The sequence below is a fragment of the Arvicanthis niloticus genome, chromosome 3 (genome assembly GCF_011762505.2).
Source record: "Arvicanthis niloticus isolate mArvNil1 chromosome 3, mArvNil1.pat.X, whole genome shotgun sequence".
Classification (NCBI taxonomy): domain Eukaryota; kingdom Metazoa; phylum Chordata; class Mammalia; order Rodentia; family Muridae; genus Arvicanthis; species Arvicanthis niloticus.
The window spans coordinates 137,800,562-137,822,033 of NC_047660.1; the positions used below are offsets into that span (position 1 = coordinate 137,800,562).

Sequence of the window (21,472 nt, forward strand, 5' to 3'; positions counted from 1 at the left end):
AGGAGGAGGAGCAGGAGGAGGAGCAGGAGGAGCAGGAGGAGGAGCAGGAGGAGCAGGAGGAGCAGGAGGAGGAGCAGGAGGAGGAGCAGGAGCAGGAACAGGAGCAGGAACAGGAGGAGCAGGAGGAGCAGGAGGAGGAGCAGGAGGAGCAGGAGGAGGAGCAGGAGGAGGAGGAGCAGGAGGAGGAGCAGGAGCAGGAGGAGGAGCAGGAGGAGCAGGAGGAGCAGGAGCAGGAGGAGCAGGAGCAGGAGGAGGAGCAGGAGGAGGAGCAGGAGGAGGAGCAGGAGCAGCAGGAGCAGCAGGAGCAGCAGGAGCAGCAGGAGGAGCAGGAGGAGCAGGAGGAGCAGGAGGAGCAGGAGCAGGAGCTGGAGCTGGAGCTGCTGGAGGAGCTGGAGGAGCTGGAGGAGCTGGAGGAGCTGGAGGAGCAGGAGGAGGAGCAGGAGGAGCTGGAGGAGGAGCAGGAGGAGGAGCAAGAGCAGGAGGAGCAGGAGGAGCAGGAACAGGAGGAGCAGGAGCAGGAGGAGCAGGAGCAGGAGCAGGAGCTGGAGCTGGAGCAGGAGCTGGAGGAGCTGGAGGAGCAGGAGAAGGAGCAGGAGCAGGAACAGGAGCAGGAACAGGAGCAGGAACAGGAGGAGCAGGAGGAGGAGCAGGAGGAGCAGGAGGAGCAGGAACAGGAGGAGCAGGAACAGGAGGAGCTGGAGCTGGAGCAGGAGCTGGAGGAGCTGGAGGAGCAGGAGGAGGAGCAGGAGGAGGAGCAGGAGCAGGAACAGGAGCAGGAACAGGAGGAGCAGGAGGAGCAGGAGGAGGAGGAGCAGGAACAGGAGGAGCAGGAGGAGCAGAGCAGGAAACTTAAACCAAAGGGTTCTGGAGAGGCCAGCCTCCCAGTAGAGTCCTCTGCAGTACATGTGTGTGTTTGGATTGCTGTGGCCCAGCCCGGCAACCTGGTAAGCTGAGCTGTGCAGAAGATGCCACAAAGGAGCTACAGAGATGCCTGAGATGGAAGATCATGTGGTCCCAAGTTCATACAACACTTAAGTGACACTGGGAAGGACATTGTGTGTCAGAGAGCAATCTCTTCCTCTTCCTGTGTTTCTCTTTCTGGAACACAGCCTACTGGAAGGTGGCTTCTTAAGACTCAGGAAGTAATGGAAACTCATAAATCTTGAAAAGTTCCTGAAATGTACAAGGCCCCAGAGCCCAGCTCCAGGTTCTATAAGCAGTTATAATTTTGGGGGAGACTATAGAAGCTGTCTTCTTAATGTGCTTTGTACATAGCTTTTGTGAGGTGTGGTCCAGGCTGTAGTGGATTTGTAGGGGATGTTCTGCCTTGGAGTCATGCCAACTCCTGTCAGTGACCCCTGACCTGTAACCTCTGACCCACAATCACCCCAATAAGCATGTTAAGCTGCACTTGGGAGGGAGTATTTCTTTGGTATTTTTGGTGCCTTATTTGGGGTAAACAGACATTTGTTCAAGTGTCCCCAGGAAAAGTCACACAACATGATAGATGGTTCTAAAACAAGTGCCCTTCCCCTGAAGGTCATGTGATAAGCCAGAAGGCCTGGGCTAGGAGGCTGGAGAATGGAGCCCTCATAATGCCCAGGCTCCGGATGTACCCCAGTCATTGGTCACCCCCCTCTTTGTGCCCTTGCCCCATGACACTGGAGATCTGAGGGCTGCAGGAGCCTAATACCTCAAAACTCTGTAGACATTCTTGCTGGAGACTGTGTGGGGTCCAGAGCACTCACTCATTCCATAGATCTCACCAATGGGGATGTCCAGGCTGAGAAAGAACTCCGAGACATCCTGAGGGAGGGGTGAAGCGGCACTGAAGAAGGTGTGACAGTTGTCAAAGCCCAGGGAGTTCCTGACCTTCGTGAACACGAGGGCCTTTGCCATGCGGTAATTCATGGGGATGTCTCGCTTCCTGGGAATGGCATCAACAAGGAGAGCCAGCTTCAGACCGCAGAGCCTCTCCTATGCTCCCTCACACCCACTGCAGGACACTGCCTACCCCAGCATCCGCTTAGTGTTGACCTTCAAGCCAAGCATCTTCGCCCATGCAAACGCCTTCTTTCTCAGGCTGGAGGACTTGGCCACATTTTCCTTGATGGTGTCCTGCATCTTTTCCCAGATGCGTGGCACTCCCATGAAAAAAGTAGGCTTCACTTCTTGAAGAGTGTACACCAAGGTGCCCTGTGTGGGATGGAGCAGGTGAGCACTGCAGGGCTTTGACAAGCCATGCACGACCCTCACATATCCATCACATGTCCCTCCTGTGTCCCTTGCCCTTTCTTTGAGTGCAGCCTTTGCACCAGGCCTGGGGACCAACCCCCTGGCTTCAAAGCAGCCATTCAGACCCAGATTCATTCACCCCACCCCCATGTATGCATGTTCACATGTGTGCATGTGTGTGCAAGTGTGTTTGTGTGTATGTTGTGCATGTGTACATGTGTGTGTGCATGCATGTCTGCCTGTGTGCATGTGTGTGTGTGATGTGTGTGTATGTGCAGAAACATAAAAACTGATACACATATCAGGGGATCCACACAAATTTTACATTTACGATCATCTGACTTTTAGCCCAAAAGTCTTCAAAGTAGTTCACTGTAGCTGGGGACGTATATAAATGTACAAAGGCAAACCCATGCTCGGCCTACACTCCTACTTCTCACTCATCATGAAAATCAACTCTACATGAAAAACTGAAAATAAAGAGTGGCTAAAAGAAACCAGGAGAAAATCTTTGTCATAGTGGAGCATAGTGGAAAACCAATAATCTGAGCCTCATCAAAGCCAAAGGTTTCCCTCACGCTTCAAAAGATCATAAAGGGAAAACCAGAAACACAAAACCCAGAAAGACAGCCAAAGAACTGAAAGAAGACATTTGTAAACAATGGTATCTGGTAACAATTCATTGCCTCAATATGTAAAGAACCCTTAAAAATCAACATGATTAGATATACAAAGAAAAATTTTAAATGCAAAAGATTTGAACAGAAATGAAATCTAAGTGCTCCTCCATTTCTCTTTGGAAAAGAGCAGGTCCTCTCAGTGATATCAACCAAACTTGGTATAGTAAGATGCAGAGGTTGCCTGTGGTCAGGATGTAGTGTATGAAAGAAGAATAAAGAAAAAGAAAACAACTGAAAAAAGAAAAAAAAAAAGAAATTAAATCCAAGGGGTCAATGAACCCCTGCGAAGTCCAGTACTATCATTAATAATGAAGAAACTCTCAGTGAGGATAGTCACATGCCACTTCACACCCAGGAGACATGAGTGAGGTCGGCAATTTTTAAACTGGGTACATTGGGAGGCAGCGTTGAAGCAGGGAATCTAGTTAGACTATCCCATATTGATAAAGATGTTCCCAAATGGGAACCTTTGGAGACCCTTGGGTCAGAGAAAACATGCGACACTTCCAAAGGTGCACAACTCTGCATTGAATGCTTATCCTGCATCCTGTCTCATTTTACAAACAAAACACCAGGGGATCAACATGCCCACACATGCAGAAGAGGAGGAGGACTGGAACCCTGTGACCACTCTGCCTTACTCCCTTAAGAGGGAACCTCTCACTGAACCTGGGCTTGACTACCAAGCATTTCCCTAGAGATCTCCTGTTCTGTCTGACAGACCACATGCAGCTTTTTACATGAGTGTTCAGGGTTTGAACTCAGGTCCTAAGGTTTGTGCAGTAAGCAATCTTATTACCTGAACTATCTTTGCACCATCGGCTATAATAGTTACATGTATACAAGCCTTCTGGGGCCCATGGAAAGGAATGTCTCCCACCAGAATGGGTCCCTGTGATAACATTGCAGCAGTTATGACTTTTTAATCTCAGAGCCCTGGGTGTCTAGATTAGCTCATGGCTCATAACTTTTCTTTTTTTCTTCCTTTTCTTTATGGCACTTGTGGGGAGGTCAGAGGACAATGGCAGGAATTAGTTCTCTCTTCACCCTGTGGGGTCTGGGAATCAGACTCTGGTCATCCAGATCAATGGCAGGTGCCTTTACCCTCTGAGTCATGTTGTTAGGAACTGCTGTCCAATTTATTTTCAGATGCATTTCATCTTGTCGTGAGAGTGTGGCTCTGCATCTGAGTCAGAGTGTGTCTGCGTCTGAGTGTGTCTGTGGCTGTGTGTGACATTCTGTGTCTGATGTGGCATTCCGTGTCTGGTCCGTATCTTGTGTTTATTGTGTGCCTCTCTGTTTCTGAGTCTGTGTCTACACACTTTACTGTTCCACTGGCTCTTTCACCTTTCTCCAGAACTCACTGATACAAATTCAAAGAGTAACAATAAATGAAGGATCTTGAAACATTAGATTTTCTAAGTGGTTACCAGGTGATTCACAGGAGTCCACAGAGGAGGGCAACAGAAAAATCCTCTGGGGACTGAAGCCTGAGCATGTGCTGTGTATGTGTGTTGTATATGTGTGGCATCTGTGTGTTTTGTGTGTACATTGTATATTTGTGTTTATGTTTGTAGTATGTGTGTTTCTCATTGTGTGATGGTGTGTATATGCTTGGCCCAGGTGGGGTGACCCTTTTGAAGTGGGTGTGTCACTGTGGGTGTGGGCTTTAAGACCCTCGTCCTAACTTCCTGAAGCCAGTCTTCTGCTAGCAGCCTTCAGATGAAGATGTAGAACTCTCAGCTCCACCTGCACCATGCCTGCCTGGAGGCTGCTATGTTCCCGCCTTAATAACAATGGACTGAACCTCCAAACACATAAGCCAGCCCTGGTTAAATGTCCTTAGAAGAGTTTCATTGATCGTGGTTTTGTTCACAGAAGAAAACCCTAAGACACATTTTGTGTACATTTCTGTGTTTATTGGTATGTGTGCATTTCTATGCTTATGTTTTTGTGTATATATGGTTAGTGTTTTTGTCAATTTGACACAAGCTAGAGTCATTTGGGAAGAGGACTCCCAATTTAGAAAATGCCTCCACTGGAGTGGTCTGTGGCATGTTTGGGGTACATTCTCTTGATTGATGGTTGATATGACATCCTACTGTAGATGGTGCCATCCTTAGGCTGGTGGTCCTGAGTTCTATAAGAAAGCAGGCTGAGCAAGCCTTGAGAGTAAGCCAGTAAGCAGCACTCTGTATCTGAGTCTCTGCATCAGCTCCTGCCTCCTTCCTTGTTTGAATTCCCGTCCTGGCTTCCTTCAGTGATGAACTATGTATGGTCTGGAAGTGTAAGCTGAATAAACCCTTCTCTCCAGCTTGCTTTTGATCAAGATGTTTCATCATAACAATGGGAACCTTGAGACAGTGTGTTTAAGGATATTTGTATCTGTATGTTTATGTGTACATTTCTGTGTTCACATGCATATGTGTATTCATGCACATTTGTGTTTATGTGAATTGTGTTAGGGGTGATGTTGGTTTAGCAAATGACTTTAAATACAGAAGAAGAGAGACCTGGAGGCATAGCTTGCTGCTTAGACAGCTGATGCTCCTGCAGAGGGTCCAGGTTTGGCTCCTAGCACCTATATATAGGCTCTAAATGGCCTGTAACTCCAGCTGCAGGGGACCCAGTGCTCTCTTTTAGCTACTAAGGATGCCAAGTATGCAATGGGGGGCATACATATACACAGTAATCACTCAAACACACATATGTATACACACACGTACATGCACACACATGTACACGCACACACATGTACACACACATGTACACACACATGTACACACACATGTACACACAAACACACACATATACACATGCGCATGCACACACACGCACACACGTACACACATGCACACACACATACATGTACATGCACTCCCCCACACACTCCCACACACACTCCCACACACACGCATGCACACACTCACACACAGTGTTTTAGAAGATGAAGGAAGTGACCATTCCTTCTAGAAAGAGGAAAAGTTGGGAAAACAACTCCCCAGTGCTCTGTAACAACCCAGTCCTGGTAATGCCCAGTTTGAACCTCTAACTCAGAGCTCAAGAACACACATGTGTCTTGTGCTAAGCGGCTTCTCTTCTTGTTATGGCAGCTGGGGGTGAGGTGAACTCCAGACTTCTCATCCAGTTTTGGGAAGTCTGGAAAGTCCATACTTAAAGGAAATGGACATCTCCTTCCCATGTATATCCTGAAAAATCTACCAAAGGGTCATCTCCAGCTATGTGAAGGAATGAAAAAGAAGAAAGAAGGACAGATGACAGTAAAGACCCTGGAAAATGGGGCCCAAACTGGGAGGCACAGCAGGGTCCAGAGCAGTGTGCACAGGGCACTGGTAAAACCCTTCCTGGTTCCTCATGGCCCACAGCATCTTCTTCCCCACAGACCTGCAGTAGTGGAGCTGTGCTTGCCCCATGTGTGTTCTCGAACTTGTGCCCAGTGCCCACCTTGCAGGTAGACACAAAGGCCCAGCTCCCTTGTAATGTGGGATAGTTTTAGCCTGGCTCATGCTCAGAGTACCCCAGGGGTCTGTCTGAGTTTCTCGATTTACATATTTTCTTGGCTAGGTCCTTGGACCTACCCTAGCTTGTCTCACTTCCTTCCAATTATTACTTGACCTCAATAAGTTACAAAACCCCACCTCAGGTTTTCCTTCCAGTTAGCCCAACTGAAGACAACAAAATGATAAATATCCTGGCTCACAGTGGAATGTTGGAAGAAAAACAAGCAGGAAGAAATGTCACTGGACTGGAAAACAAAGGCAACTGATAACTCTAGGAAAAACAAAAGTTGCAACAGACAGGGCTGGGGTTGTCTGGTTAACCCTTGGCTGTGGTTATAAAGCAAAGTTTATTTTTAGAAGATGGAGAAGGAGGAGAGGATGGAGATAGTGAAGGAGCCAGATGCTCATTTAACACATAGGAAAATAATACATGACAAATATGAGCTATGTGCTGCTCAAATCCTAAGACTGGGAAGTGGGGAAGAGCTGTGGTGCTGTCCCAGCACTTGGGTTCAGGGCCTGGGAGATCTCTGTGACCTTCAGAAAGGCGAGCAACGCTCAGGTCTTGCCTGACTTCTCCACAGCATTGCATAAGGTCTCCTGAAATCTAGCTGCTAACACTCCTACAGCAAAAAGCCCCAACACCTTCCTGCTATGCAGGCCAGACCCTGGCAAACAGAATCAGAGCTCCTCAGGAGCCTTACACACATAAGCATGTGTGAGCACACACACACACACACACACACACACACACACACACACACCACATGTGAGTGCACACATATACACGCCCCATTAGCACGTCCCATACACACACACACGCACTCCATACACACACATACCATATACACATAGTCACACCCCCACACATGCCCCATACCACACTTCTATACCCCCAGGCCCCATAGACACATACCCCATACACTCATGCACACACACACACACACCCCATACACACACATATATACCCACACACCCTATACATACCCCATACACATACTCCTTGCAAAAATGGGTCTCCACATACATAAACACACACACACATGCACACACGTGCACAAGCACACACGTGCACAAGCACACACGTGCACAAGCACACACGTGCACAAGCACACAAGTTTTTTAAAAGGGGGGACTTCACAAGGTGGATCATTGGGTAAAGGCACTTGTCACTAAGCCTGACGACTTGAGTTTGTCCCCAGGATCATAGGGTGGAAGAGAGCCTGAAGATATGTCCTCTGACTATCATGTGCACACTATGGCAATATGCCCAATGAATACATAAATGCAGGAAATACTGAAAAACATACACTTTCAGTGTCACTCAGGACTCTTGCTGGGCTTGTCCAGAATAGTTTACACAACTGCACTGCAGGGAAAGATAAAACTAAGAGAGGAGACAGCTGTTCTCAGTGTTGTGGAATGGAGCAGAAAACGAAGACAGAGGAAAATATTCTTAGAGTCTGGGCCTGTCCAGTGGACAGGCGATGTCCACTCCCCCTAAGACCACTGCATGCTTGGTGAGTACCTCATCCAGCCTTACCCTGAGTGCATCTGGTTGAGCGAAGAAAATGAGTGCCCCGACCTTGATGGGGATCCAGATGTCCATGAGCTGGGCTGCAATATGGCTGAGGGGCAGGTAGCTGACTATTGAATCCTGCTTCCCTGAGACATGGGTCATCTCTAACTCACGCGCCATGGCCCCTGCCGTCCATGTGATCTAGAAAACAAGGGTAATCCAGAGCTTCTGTGCCTTGCCTGGAGGACCACCGTGCACACACATGCGTGTACTTATGAGCACCTACAGTGCAGCTCAGAGACACCATTAACTCCAGCACGTGCTCTCTCTCTCTCTCTCTCTCTCTCTCTCTCTCACACACTTTCCTAAGAGACATCCTTCACTGTGAGTGTGTCTGCCCCCCTGAGGCTAGCTTGCCCTTTTGGGGGCAGGGTCTTTTCTTGAATGTAGCACTTGTGCTCTGTAGCCAGGCTACCAAGAAAACCAGCAGTCCCCAGGAACCTTTTGTCTCTGCTCCACTTGAAGCTGGGGTGTCACAGATGTACATGTAATGCTCAGTTTATTATATGGGTGATGGGGTCTAAACTCTAGTCCTTGTGACTGAGAAATGAGCACCCCTAACCAATGCACCATCTCTCCAGCCCCCTCTGACTTTGTTTTTGAGACAGGGTCTCTCACTGGAACTGGGGCTCACTGATTTGACTAGTTGTTGGCCAGTGATCCCCCAGGGTCTTCAGATCTCTGCTTCCCCAGAGCTGGAATTAGAAACCATACATCACCATGCCTGGATTTTTATGAGGGTGTTGGGATTGAAACTCAGGTCTTTGTGTTTGCAATAGGCCATCTTCCAACACTCTTGCCCAACCTTTTGACATCTATGACACACTACTGTTATCACACTAGTAGGTATTGGAGGCGCCCTGGGACTTCGTGGTTGACCAGCTTGACCACACAGGTGAGCACCAGGTTCAGTGAGTGATCCTGTACCCAAACAGAAGGTAGATAGAGAGTGGTTGAGGAAGACACCCTCCCCATGAATACCAAGACAATCCCAGATGTGTAGGCCCAGCCCACAAGGCTAGGGATTCCTCTTTGTGATAGTTTAGAATGTCAACCTGCAGGGTCTGAAAGATGGCTCAGCTGCTGAAGCTCTTACCACACAGTGTGATGACTGGGTCATCTCTTCAGAGCCTGATCTGCTGTGTGGGTGTCTTAGGGTTTTTACTGTTGTGATGAGACACCATGACCAAGGCAAGCTGGGTAGAGAGCATTTGTTTGGCTTCCACATTAGGGACTCAAACAGGGCAGGAACCCGAAGGCAGGAGCTGACGCAGAGGCCATGAAGGGTGCTGTTTACTGGCGTGCTCCTCATGGCTTTCTCAGTCTGCTTCCTTATAGAACCCAGGACCACCAGCCCAGACATGGCACTATCCATAGTGGGCCTCCCCCATCAATCACTAATTAAGAAAATGCCCCACAGGCTCACCAGCAGCTGATCTTGTGGGGGGCATTTTCTGAATGGAAGCTCTCTCCTCTCAGATGACTCTAGCTTGTGTCAAGTTGACACAAAACTATCCAGCACAGTGCATGTGCAACCACTGGCAGTCCCAGACACTTGACAGGGGGAAACAAAGGACCACCCCCAGAATGAGCTGAGCTTGTGATCCTGGGTCCAAATGGGAGGCCTGACTCCATATATAAGATGGAGAAGAAGCATGAAAGACACCAGTGGCGACTGTTGGCCTCCAGACACCTGCACACACGTGTTCTCACAAGCAAGCTATCATCCCAGCACTCAAGAGGCTGAGACAGAGGAATCAGGAGTTCAAGGTCATCCTCAGCTACACCACAAGTTTGAGGCCAGTGTGGGCTATGTGACAACTTGTTTCAAAACAAACAAACAAACAAACAAGTAAATCAAAATAAAATGAACCAACCAGGCTGGTGAACTGTCGTGGTGGGCTCTGCACAGGACCTGAGAGCCAGCTCTCAGGGTTCACGTGGTGGTGTGCATCAGTAATCCCAGCTCTGGGGACGTGGTCCAGGAGGGCAGCCAGCCTGCCTGCCCTGATCACTGAGGCCCAGGCCATTGAGACCCTATCTCAAAGAATCCAAGATAGACACCCCTGAGGGACCACTACAGCCAAGGTTGTCTCTGGCCTAAACACACACACACACACACACACACACACACACACACACACACACACACACACACAGAGAGAGAGAGAGAGAGAGAGAGAGAGAGAGAGAGAGAGAGAGAGAGACTCACATGAATACCCACCAGAAAGAAACCATGAAACCAATTCCCATTTCACAGACAGGGAAACTGAGGCATGGCACTGACAATTTTCTTGTCTTTGCCCAGCTTTGCTCTAGACCCAGGTCTACATCCAAGCCCCCAGCTCCACTCACTGCCTGGTTCTCCGTGGGGAAAGACCCACATAGACTTCACACACACCTCCTTGTTGCCTGTTTTGGGGCTCAGAATGAACCCAGGAAAGAGCTACTCCAGAGGTCTCAGCTTACATTGTCATGGCTCAGCATCACGCCTTTGGGGGTCCCTGTGGTCCCAGAGGTGTAGATGATGACAGCACACTGGTTGGCCTTCTGGCTCAGGATGATCCGATCCAGCTGGATATTTGGGATGCCATCACCCAGCTCCATGAAGTCAGGCCACTGCAGATGGGAAGGTGGGTGGAGGGTGGGGACCTGGCTGGCTCATGGTCAGCCTGGCTCATCCTGACTCCAGTGGGCTCACCCCAAGGCAGGTTGCCAGCAAAGGTCGGCAGAAGGACCAAGGACCGGGAGAGCTCTCAGAAATGCCCTGCTCCTGGCCAGCTTCTGACCACTGCCTGTGCACTGACAGGCCTGTGAGCTCAGACTAGCCCTGTCTTTGGGGAGTCCCAAACAGTGACTGACTGCGCTGTGGTCTTGGACAAGCAGCTGCTCTCTCCTGATCCACCCCTCTGGTGTATCTGCAATCCTTAAGAACAACACCAGCTGCAGATTACAAAAGCCTGTCCCTCAAATAACTTGACAAATGATTCTTAGACTTAAACTGAATTACTCATTTTGGGACACGTGTGTAGAAGTCAGTTCTCTCCTCCCACTGTGTGTGTTCCCAGGATCAAGCCCTTTACCTGCCAGGCCTTCTTGAAGGCTGGCTCCTCCAGGAAGCAGTGACCTGGAAAAAGGGCTCCCATCCTTCCTGAGTTCACATCATGGCTTCTCCAACTTCTGAGTTACCAACTAGATGGGTCTGACTCCACCCCTGCCCCAGAAGTCATCCCTGATTGGATGAAGCCAAGAATTTCATCAGTCTAGGTGCCAGTGATTAGCCAGGATTTGGGGCATGACTCCAATCACAGTGAAGATGAAGCAGTTAGAAGCAAACAAAGATTTCCTGTTGCCTAGATTTGTCACTACACATGTGGCCACAGGATCATGAGTGGGAATGGGAGGGACCTGAAGAGCCAGCAGATTAGTGACAAAAAGCCCAGAAGGTACGAGCTTCTGGTTGCAGCCCTGCCTGAAGTCCACATTCTGAGCTGTAGTTAAAGGGACTGACAAATGACCTTCCTTGCTCAAACCGTTTGGGGTTGGGCTTTTGTTGTGTGAAAGCAGTGGCATCATTTAGGTTCAAACGGTGCAGCTGAAAGGACCAAGGAACTGGGCCTAACAAAAGGGTTCCATTCCTAAACTGAATCCTGAGACTGGCAAGACTAAATCCCAGCACACGGGAAGCTGAGGCAGGATGCTGTCAAGTTTTAGGCCAGCCTGGGCTACAAATTCAAGACTAGCTTGGGGTACATATCCTTATCTATCCCCACTCGAATTTTATACTCCACTGTAGAGTTGGTAGACGCCATGGCATGTAACAGAATCATCCCAGCAGTGTCCTCATTGAGAGGCACTGTCATCCACAGGGTTCACCGCATAACCTGTGCGTGGACTTGCCGTTACTATGGTGAGGATGCTGCTGCCACCTAGTGGCTGAAGGTCAGAGCCACTGCTCTAGGACTATCCCTTCCAAGAGTCCTCTGCCCCTGAAGAACGTGTTCAGGATACCTCTAAGGAGGCTTCTGCTTTTTCTTTCCCCTTGAAACACATCACTTAGGGTTGAACCAAGAATCACACACTAGAGAAGAAGATACCAGATAGCTACACCCCAGCCCCTCACTGAGGGATTCTAGGCAGCAGTTCTACTTCTGAGCCACACCCCCAGGCCTATTTATTTTAGTAGAGGGTCTTAGTAGTTGCTCATGCTGACCTTAAACTCACAGTCTTCCTGTCTCAACCTTCCTAGTAGGGAGGATGGCAGGCCTGTGTCCTCAGCCTTGCTTCAAAGATGAATTTTAAAGTGATCCAAGACTTATGATACTATTGCTGTAGTGACACAAGACTTCAAATGACCTGTGCATGTGATCTGGTGCCTGAAAGATCCAGCAGCTGGAGGAAGCATTTACAAATCTGAATACATGTAGCTAAAAATACCCCAAAATAAAATTATAATAGATTACGATTGTTTAGTTGGAGCCTGCTGCTTGCCCCTATGCAAGCTGGGAAACCCTGTCTGCCTCTTTCCCCCAACCCATCTTCACTGAAAAGCTCTGAACAAAGGGAGGGTGCCAAAAGCTCAGCCCCGCATTGCTGGCAGCGTAGGTAAGTTCTGATATGGCCAGCCACTCAGGGTCTGCCCAGGAGCCCAGCTTCTGGCCACATTCAGGCGCAGCCCCAGATGTAAGCATGTTTCTGCTCCCTGTGTAAAGTTTACCTTGTGTTACTCAGGTGCTGATCTCTCCGCCCTCATATCTATGTGGTCTCGGCACTGTAATGTTTATGTCAAGAATCTGTCTCAAGTTTGTGTAAACAATTCTCACCCTTTATTCTCAGCCTTGATAAAGGCTGATCACCCAATGGCTGGGCAGAATAGGAGAATAGGGCGGGAGATCTGCCAGCCAGAGGAAAGATCAGCAAGGAATATTAGAGGATTTGGAGCCACGAGGAAGAGGTACGAGGGAGAGAGACCATGGAAACATGCCTGAAGCCCAAAGACCCAGGTTAATAATAATATGCAAGTGTCCTGGGAAGGGGGTGAAAGGGGACAGATTAGCACAGAAAGTAAAGGTAGGCCGTCAAACTGCTCAACTATTGAGGCACAGTTTTAAATAAATCTTAATGTTTTTGTGTGTGGTTATTGGGGACTAGCATAAGGTAAAGAAATACACTACTGATTAATTCACTGCTACATTTATATTAAAGATATTTCACTTACACCAGCTCCCGACTGACACCTCATCAGCCCTCACCTGGAAACTATAAAACCTCCCTGCCTCAGCCCCAGTCTATAGGGCTGGTGAACCCGCCCAAGACTTGCACCAATTAAACCTATATTTATCTGCTTTTAATCTGCTCTGCTCTGGCCTAAGTCTGCACCACCATGAGAGACAAACCTATTAATGATTTGGACATAAGTAAAATACTAAAATTTAAAATAACGAGTTATACTTTCAGAAATTGTGGAGAAATTAGATCTTAAGTGTTATCTCTGAAAAGTTTAATATTTTCATTTTATATTTATTTGTTTGTTTGAGACAGAGTCTCTCTATGTATCTATCACTGCCTGCCTGTCCTGGAACTCACTACATGGACCAGATCTGCCAGGCTGCCTCTGCCTCCTGAGTGATGGGACCAAAGGCGTGTGCCATCATGCCTGACTTGTCCTGGAACATCCAATGTATATCAAGTTGGTCTTGACCTCACAGTGATCCTCCTGACTCAGTCTGCTAAGTGCTGGGTGGGATTAGAGGTATGGCAATTGGCATTTTTTCTTAAAAAGAAAACTGTTAACTGTCCTGATCTAGTCATTTCACACTGTATACAGTTATGAGAACTGTTAGGTTATAGCACTGAGGAGACAGCTAAGCTTGATGACCTGAGTTTGCTCCCCAGGACCCACATGGGAAGAGAGGCAACCTGTCTGACATCCCCACAGGCCCTGACACTCCTAACATAAGTTATTACAATAAGATTAGTAAAAATAAAAAGAGAAAATGATATGTTATAAATATCATTTATAACATGTAAATGGTCTGTCTCAAAAAGATAAAACATATAAATATATAAATGCAATTTTCCCCTTGGCAGTTAAAAATAAGGTTTTAAATAACATGTATTAATCCTCTTAGTTTTCAATTTGGGATATTTTTTTCCAACTGAGGGACCCTAAAGGCTTTTTCCAGTACCACACCCTCCTTACAGTTTCCCCCTCCTGCCTGGGGTCAAGGCAAGGCCAAGTTCCATTCCCCACCCACAGGATCATTCTTGAATAAAGAATTCTCAGAAAGTTCTGATAGTCACCTGACCCTCTGGAAAATCCCAGGTAGAGTTCAGATATGTGTGATGATCCGCCTATGCTTGCTAGCCAGTAGATTTAAAGGCCAATATTCTTAGCCAATAAGTTTGAACTGTAACATTGCTGATGTAACCTGTACCCCTAAAAAGTATAAAAACTGCTTGCAATAGCCATTTGGGGTCATCTTCTAGTCACTCTCCTCTAGGGACTAATTGAAGGCCGACGCTGATGGGCGGGAAAATAAACCTCTTGCTTTTGCATCGATCTGCATCTCGGTGTCTCGCTTGAAGGCAGCTCAGGGGTGTCGCGAAGTAAGTACCACTGACCGAGGGATAGGGTCTTACACAACTACTTTAATTTTCTGACACGCAAAATAATGACTTCCTGCCTTCATCTACTGGTTTGGGGCTGAGGGATCACACTAAGTACCAGGAAATACCTGCCACTAATCACTTGCAACATTGTTCCTGTAACCCTGCCCATTTGCTTCCCTAGAGTGGTCCCTTTGCACAATTTTTCGTGGAGTCCCTGGTCGCTCACTGCACACTTCCCTGTGTGGCCCCACCTACTACCTCAGGCTGACTCAAGCGCTCTCCCTCCCCTTCTCCCTCACCTGCATGCCCGGCCACTCCCACAGAAGCCTTCCCACCCACATGCCTTGCACCCCACAGTCCCTGCGCCTCCCACGGCCCCTCCCCACAGGCCCTGCCCCTCCCACAGGCCCCTCCCCACAGGCCCTGCCCCTCCCACAGGCCCCTCCCCACAGGCCCTGCCCCTCCCACCGGCACAACCTTCCCACACTCACCGAGTACAGGTTTGTGCTGTTTTCCAGCAAGGGCAGCTTGTACTGCACAATGGCTTTCACGGTCTCCATCTTGTCCGGCGGAATCTGAAAGAGTTCCTTGTGGGCTCAGAGTACTGGCGCACAGTCTGCAGCACAGCACTGCCTGAGGCCCCGAGTTCAGATCCCAGCACCCATGTCGTGCCTTCTCCTAAAGGCACCTTGCCTGCAAGTCTGATGACCCAAGTTCAATCCCTGGGAGAGCCAGATGGTGGGTGAGAAGTGCCGAACCCACATGCTTTCCTCTACCCTGCACACATACACACAGTACATATGTAAATAAATTTTTTTTTAAAAAGAAAATAACTTGTAAGAATAAAGGCTAGGGCTGTGTTCCGTGGATAGAACACAGGCGGGGCGTGGACAAAGGCCCATATCCAGCACCACATCAACTAGGTATGGTGGTACGCATTCTGAATACTCTGGAGGTCAAGGCAGGAGGATTAGGACTTTAAGGTAATCAATCAATCCTCAGTTACACAGTGAGCTGGAGACCAGCCTGGGCTCCAGAAGACCCAAGATTGGCAACTAGGAGTCAAAGGGAGCTGTGACACATGGTCATAGCCTTCAGTCAACAGAAAACATTCACTGAGGACACATGACCCATCACTAGACCATGGGCGGATCGACGTTTCCCTAGAGATGCCGCTAGGGACTGTTGGATCAAAGTCTGACAAGGTGGACCCACTGTCCTGGTGGATCATGTATTTTGTTTTTTTAATGTTTTTTTTCTTGCATGTCTGTCTTTATGTGTGTATAGGGAGAGAGAGGATGGCTTTGGATTGATGTCTGGCACCCTCCTCCATCACCTTTGCTGCTTCTTTGAGACAGAGTCTCTCACTGACTGACTAGCTCTGGGTCCTGTTCCTGCCATCCTCTGGGCCCCTGATGACCAAGCTTGAGCTGAACAGTATCTCGCCAGCTCGGTTCTCCTTCCAAGGACCCTCCCTCCAGATCATCCTGCCAGACCTAGGCAACTGCTGGGCATCTGTGCACACGTGAGAAACAGTTGTTTCTATAACACCCATAAAACAGGGAAATGAAAATAAATGCTACAGGAACAGAAAGAGAAGCCAGGTCTCACTGCACACACAAAAACAGACCAACAAACGAAAAGGTAAAATTTCACTGGAAAGCAAGTGGGTGTGTCATGTAAGTTCAGAGCACAACAGAGTGGCAATGTGGCTGAAGACGGCCAAGAGGAGGCACGTGCTCAGGGCACAGCAGCTTGAGAGCTGAAGCAGCTTCCTCCTCCTCCTCCTCCTCCTCCTCCTCCTCCTCCTCCTCCCCCTCCTCCCCCTCCTCTTCCTCCTCCTCCTCCTCCTCCTCCTCCTCCTCCTCCTCCTCCTCCTCCTTCTCCTTCTTTTGTGAGATGTCATGATGTAGTTAAGGCTACTCTGGAACTTTCTCTGTAGCCCAGGCTTGCCTCAAACTTGTAGCAAATCCTCCTGTTTCAGTCCACCAAGTGCAGAGATCATAGACATGTGTATGAACTGTGTGAATGCGTACGGAGGCAGAGGTCGGCTTCCTCTGTAGCTCCCCAGCCACCCTCCATGCTGTGTTAGAATCCTGGTTCTGCACTGGCCTGCTGTCTGCAGTGAGGCAGGGCTGGCTGGCCAGTGGATCCTGGACACACCTCCCCCTCCCCCTCCCCAGTGCTGAGGCTATGTGTGGTATTGCACTGGCCTCCAGTGAATGCAGGTCTTATATGGAGGCTGGGAAGTGAGCCCAGCTGACAGGCCTGGGAGTCAAACACCCCCAACTTACCCTGCTTCCCCATCAAAAGCAAGTTTTTCTGGGGGGCTACTGGAAACCCCTCAGATAGCAGCCAGGCACTCACCGACAGGATTTTCTGCAGCTGTTGGTCATTCTCCACTATCAAGACATTCACGTTGGCTTGCTTGATGACGTACTGGCAGGCCTCAGCCGAGTTGGTGGCATAGATACCAACACAGAGGCCCCTGGGGACACAAGACTCACTCACTTGAACATGGCCTATGTGCTTTTGAAAGAATTGATTCTTTTTTTAATTTAAAAAAAATTTTTTAGGTATGTGGGTACTTTGTCTGCATCTATGTCTGTCTATGCATATTTACAATGCCTGGATATCTAGAGCTGGGGTTATAGATGGTTGTGAGCTGCCATGAGGGCTCTGGTAATTGAACCCGGGTCCTCTGCAAAGAGGAGCCAGTGCTCTAAACAGAATTCTTTTTTAAAATTACATGTCTTTGTGTGGATGTGGTGGCTTGTCACACAGTGAACACATGGAGATCAGAGGAGGAGCCAGTAGGTACCTCCTGCCATCTTGTGTACCCAGGGCATGGAACTGACTGAGTCAGCACGGTTTTTGATAAGTGCTTTTGTCTGCTCTGCCACCATCTCCCCCAGGCAGTGCTAGTGTTGAGAACTAGCAAAAGAAACTTATTCTAAGTACTACCACTATTTCAGACCCCTTTTAATCATAGGAAGAAACTAATTTCAAGGTCCCAAGCCCTAGGGGAGCTAAGGTCTTCCCAGTAACTGAACAGCTTCTGTTGTAAGGAAACAGTTGTCTGAGTCCAGACATCATAAGAACAACTTCTCCATCTTGTCAACAGGGTCAAACAGAGTCCATGTTCCCAGGCCCAGGAGCCTACTCCCGTTCTGATTGATGGACACTTCCATGCTCACCCTTCATGTCAAAGCTTGACTGGACAAGAGCCTACTCTCTCTCTTGCTTATTGGTTTCATCTTTAAACATGCTGTACAACATCCCTTCAGAGTCGGAGAGTTCCGCTTTCACATCTGTTCTACAGCCCTGACTGATTACCAGGTCATCGGCATTGACCTGGTGCTCGAGTTATGTTGGATTTGTGTCAGATTTAAGCCACAACAGCTAGTGTTTTACGTAGGTCTTTCTTTGCGTTGGCATCCTAAGGCCTTTAACCCACCATCCAGCTCCCCTGCTGGCTGTGAGGCTTAATCATTCTTGTACAGGGGATCAAACCCTCAGCCCCTCCCACCCACCCCCACCCATTGGAGGTCTCCAGCTATGAGAACTAGGCCCAGGCTGGGTAAAGCTCAGTGGTTAGAGCACTGGTCACTCTTTCAGGGAACCCCAGTTCAGTTCCCAGCACTCATATGCCTAACAATGGCCTTTAACTCCAGCCTCCAGGGGATCTGATTCCCCTCCGCCTTTCTGGCCTCTGTGGACATCTGTACTCACATGCGTACATACATGCATGTATACACACACATGTGTACACCCACACACATGCACAAATCCACAACTTTTAAGAAATTATTTTGAAAAGATAAGGCCAAGAATGGAAAGGGGATTAACTGAGCATCGGCTTCTGAATCAGGCTCGTGCTGAGCAGCTGGTGCAGCACGCTGAGCCAAAGGGCGGAACATACCCAGCCAAGATGGTGCCCAGGGCAGCAACGACCCACTCGACCGAGTTAAAGCCCAGGATGCCAACACCATGGAAGCGCTGTAGGCCCAACTGGAGGGAACAGAACCATGAGAAAGATGCATCAGCTTCTGGGCGTGTCCACTTTTACTCAAGATCTGATCATTAGGAGGTGAGAAAAACAGAAGCATCTGCACCTAGTGGGGAGCCACTATCCAACCTGAAGTTGGGGTACAGTGAGCTTTGCTCACATCCTTCTGCTCTTTATTTCCCACCTACTGTCAGGGGTAGCCTCTCTTTATACACTGAAGGCCTAAAATCAGCCATAGGCCAAAAATCAGCAATAGGCCTGACATACATGCTTGCTAACACTAGGTCTCTGTGGAAAAACACTGAAACAGATAGCTATAAGATATTGTAAACAGGCATCTTTGGTGAAAATTTACCAGCCTGAGTTGTCATAGACCTTGTAGATAGGCAGCCTTGGTGGATAGTACCAACTTAGATAAGGACAAGTGAATCATAGGCAGAGTCATAGTGACCTGCCCCCTGAATCTTCACCAAGCTGACACTCTGTTCTGGAAGATATCTGTACTCCCCCTGAACACCTACGCTCCTGCGTCATCCCCTTCCCCACATCCTGCCTTTTTGTGTTTATAAGTCCTGTGAGAAAAGGTAAAAATTGCGGTTTGATCAGCCTATAGACAAGCCATCATTCTTTGCATCTGCCTGTTTCCCCATTCTCTCTTTCAGGTGACCTCCCTGGACGCTTGTTTAATGCCCTGCTGGACAGGCCAGCCTACTTTTCTTCCATTTGTGAAGTCCATGGGGCATGGAATTCACTGCTTAGCCATTATTGTTTCTTCAGTGGATAGAAAGCTGTACAGCCATTTCCACCTCCAGAATCTCCCATCCTCTGCACATGAATTTCTGAACCCATTCACCATTAACCCCGTCCCTCCCAGGTCACCATCATCAATTCCTGATGCTGTGGGCCTGAGAGCTCTAGAACCTCGTCCTCTGTGTGAGGTTCCCACAATCAGTATTCTGTCTCCAGGGTCCTTTCACTTAGTACCGTGTATCAGCGCTCCCTATTCTCAAGGCTGCATGATATCCTGGTGTTTGGTGTTCAGACACCACACTGTGCTTCTACAGCAGCACTTGGCACTTGGAGCTGCCCGTCTCCTGATGTGTGAATGGTACTGGGACGGATACAGATGAATGGGTTTCCCTTTAAGACCTTGAGCTTGATCTCTCTGAGCACTTGGTGAGAGGAGGAAGTTCAGGGTGGTCTGCTGATTACATATCTGCTTTGTAGGAAATGCGTACAAATGTAGTATGTGCCTGCACATGGGTGTGTACACAGAGAGAGTCAGTGCTCACATGCCATCCAGCTGGGTGTGTGGGTGTGCAGGGGGCCTCTGTTGCTTCCCATGTCTCTGTGTTGAGACAGGTGGTGGACCAGGCACTCACCACCTCAGCCAGGCCAGTGAGCTTTTGCCATGAGCCTTTGTTCATCCACTGACCCAGGATGTAGGAACACTCAGGCTTTTGACATGGATTCTAGTCCTTGTGCTTGCAGGTCCTATCCAGGGAGCATCACCCCAGCTCACTCCCTTTGTATCTTCTCATACTTCTTCCCTGGAGTCAACCATGCAGGCAAGGCTGCTGGCCAGAGAGTCCAGGACTCTCCCTTCTTCACCTCCTTAGTCGTAATGATTCAGATGTGTCCATGTGTGTATGTGGCATACATCTGCCCTCAGAAGCCAAAGAAGGGGTTGGGTCCCTGGGAGCTGGAGTTGTAGTGAAAGGATTAAACATTTTCAAAACCTCCTAGCAGACTGAACAGAACCAAGAGTGCAGGTCAGCTTGGTCGAGAGCTCTGTGTTTCAGGAACTTGGCTGACCACAAGATAGATGGTTGGTTATGAATAGGCTCTTAGAGAATAGTCCATACAAAATGTTCCCCATGACTGTTCCTTAGACCCTGTCACAAACTGAATAATGGGTTGGGACTTTCCACAGGTGCTCTCTAATAGCCCTCCTTTACTCCCCCTGGGTTGTGGTTTTCCCCCTGAATTGTGGTTTTTGGCTTTAAATTCCCTCTGTCTCCAAAGCCCCGGGGTCAGACCCCATTGCCCCTGCATGGGCTACAGGTCTGGACCTCAACATGTTGATCAAAATATACCTCTTGCTGATTACATCAAGTTCGGTGTCTTGTGAGTTAATGGGTAGCTGTGAATTCCTGAGGCTTGGGTGAGGTCCTCCCGTCGTGGGGGCCTTACAGTAGGTGACTGTGGGTCACTAAACCTCATGGCTAAAAAGTAAACTCACATACTTTGGAAGGATAGGAAGAGTTCTCAGTTGCTGAGCCCTGGCCTTTTAAAAATTACATTTACTTACTGTGGTGGTTTGAATGAAAATGGCCCACATGGGCCTATATGTCTGGTGGATCAGCCCCCAGTTAGTGGAACTGTTTGGGAAGGGCTAGAACTGTGGCCTTCTTAGAGGAGGTATATCACTAGGGTGGGCTATGAGGGTTCAAAAGCCCACAGCAGACCCGGCCTCCCTCCTTCTTTTTCTGCCTCCTGCCTGTGGATCAGGATGGAAAGCACTCAGCTACTTCTCCAGCACCATGTCTGTCTGCTTCCTGCCATGACGCTCATGGACTGAACCTCTGAAACTGTAAGTAAGTCCCAATTAAATGCTTCCCTTTATTAGACTTGCTCTGGTCATGGTATATCTTCACAGCAATAGTACAGTGACTTAGACAGAAGTTGGTACCAAGAGTGAGGCACTGCTGTGACAGGCCTGACCTGTTGAGATTTCAGATACAGAAAGTGGTGGGACACTGTAAATGGAACTTAATGGGCCTTCCTGGTAGGATCCTAGAAGACAGTTGTTCTGGGAGACTGTAGACTATGGAGG

The 21,472-nt window shown here is 48.7% G+C and overlaps 1 protein-coding gene and 1 long non-coding RNA gene across 4 annotated transcripts in view; one reads left to right on the plus strand and one right to left on the minus strand.

Annotated features, from left to right (window-relative positions):
• Positions 1-21,472, minus strand: part of Acsbg2 (acyl-CoA synthetase bubblegum family member 2) — a 37,970-nt gene that overhangs the window by 7,915 nt on the left and 8,583 nt on the right. For all 3 annotated transcript variants that reach the window (XR_013109587.1, XM_076932032.1, XM_034498175.2), the window contains exons 4-10: positions 18,550-18,638; positions 16,995-17,115; positions 15,119-15,202; positions 10,485-10,634; positions 7,980-8,156; positions 2,015-2,196; positions 1,694-1,927 (exon numbers count right to left, since the gene is read on the minus strand). Coding sequence is in view for 2 of the 3 variants with exons in the window: in XM_076932032.1 (XP_076788147.1) it covers positions 1,694-1,927; positions 2,015-2,196; positions 7,980-8,156; positions 10,485-10,634; positions 15,119-15,202; positions 16,995-17,115; positions 18,550-18,638 (1,037 nt within the window). In the remaining variant the exon portion in view is untranslated. The remainder of the gene's footprint in view (positions 1-1,693; positions 1,928-2,014; positions 2,197-7,979; positions 8,157-10,484; positions 10,635-15,118; positions 15,203-16,994; positions 17,116-18,549; positions 18,639-21,472) is intronic.
• On the plus strand, positions 14,484-20,751 carry LOC143441846 (uncharacterized). The gene is made up of 5 exons (XR_013109591.1): positions 14,484-14,624; positions 15,128-15,365; positions 15,915-16,271; positions 17,752-18,717; positions 19,299-20,751. It is a non-coding gene; the product is annotated as an uncharacterized LOC143441846 (long non-coding RNA).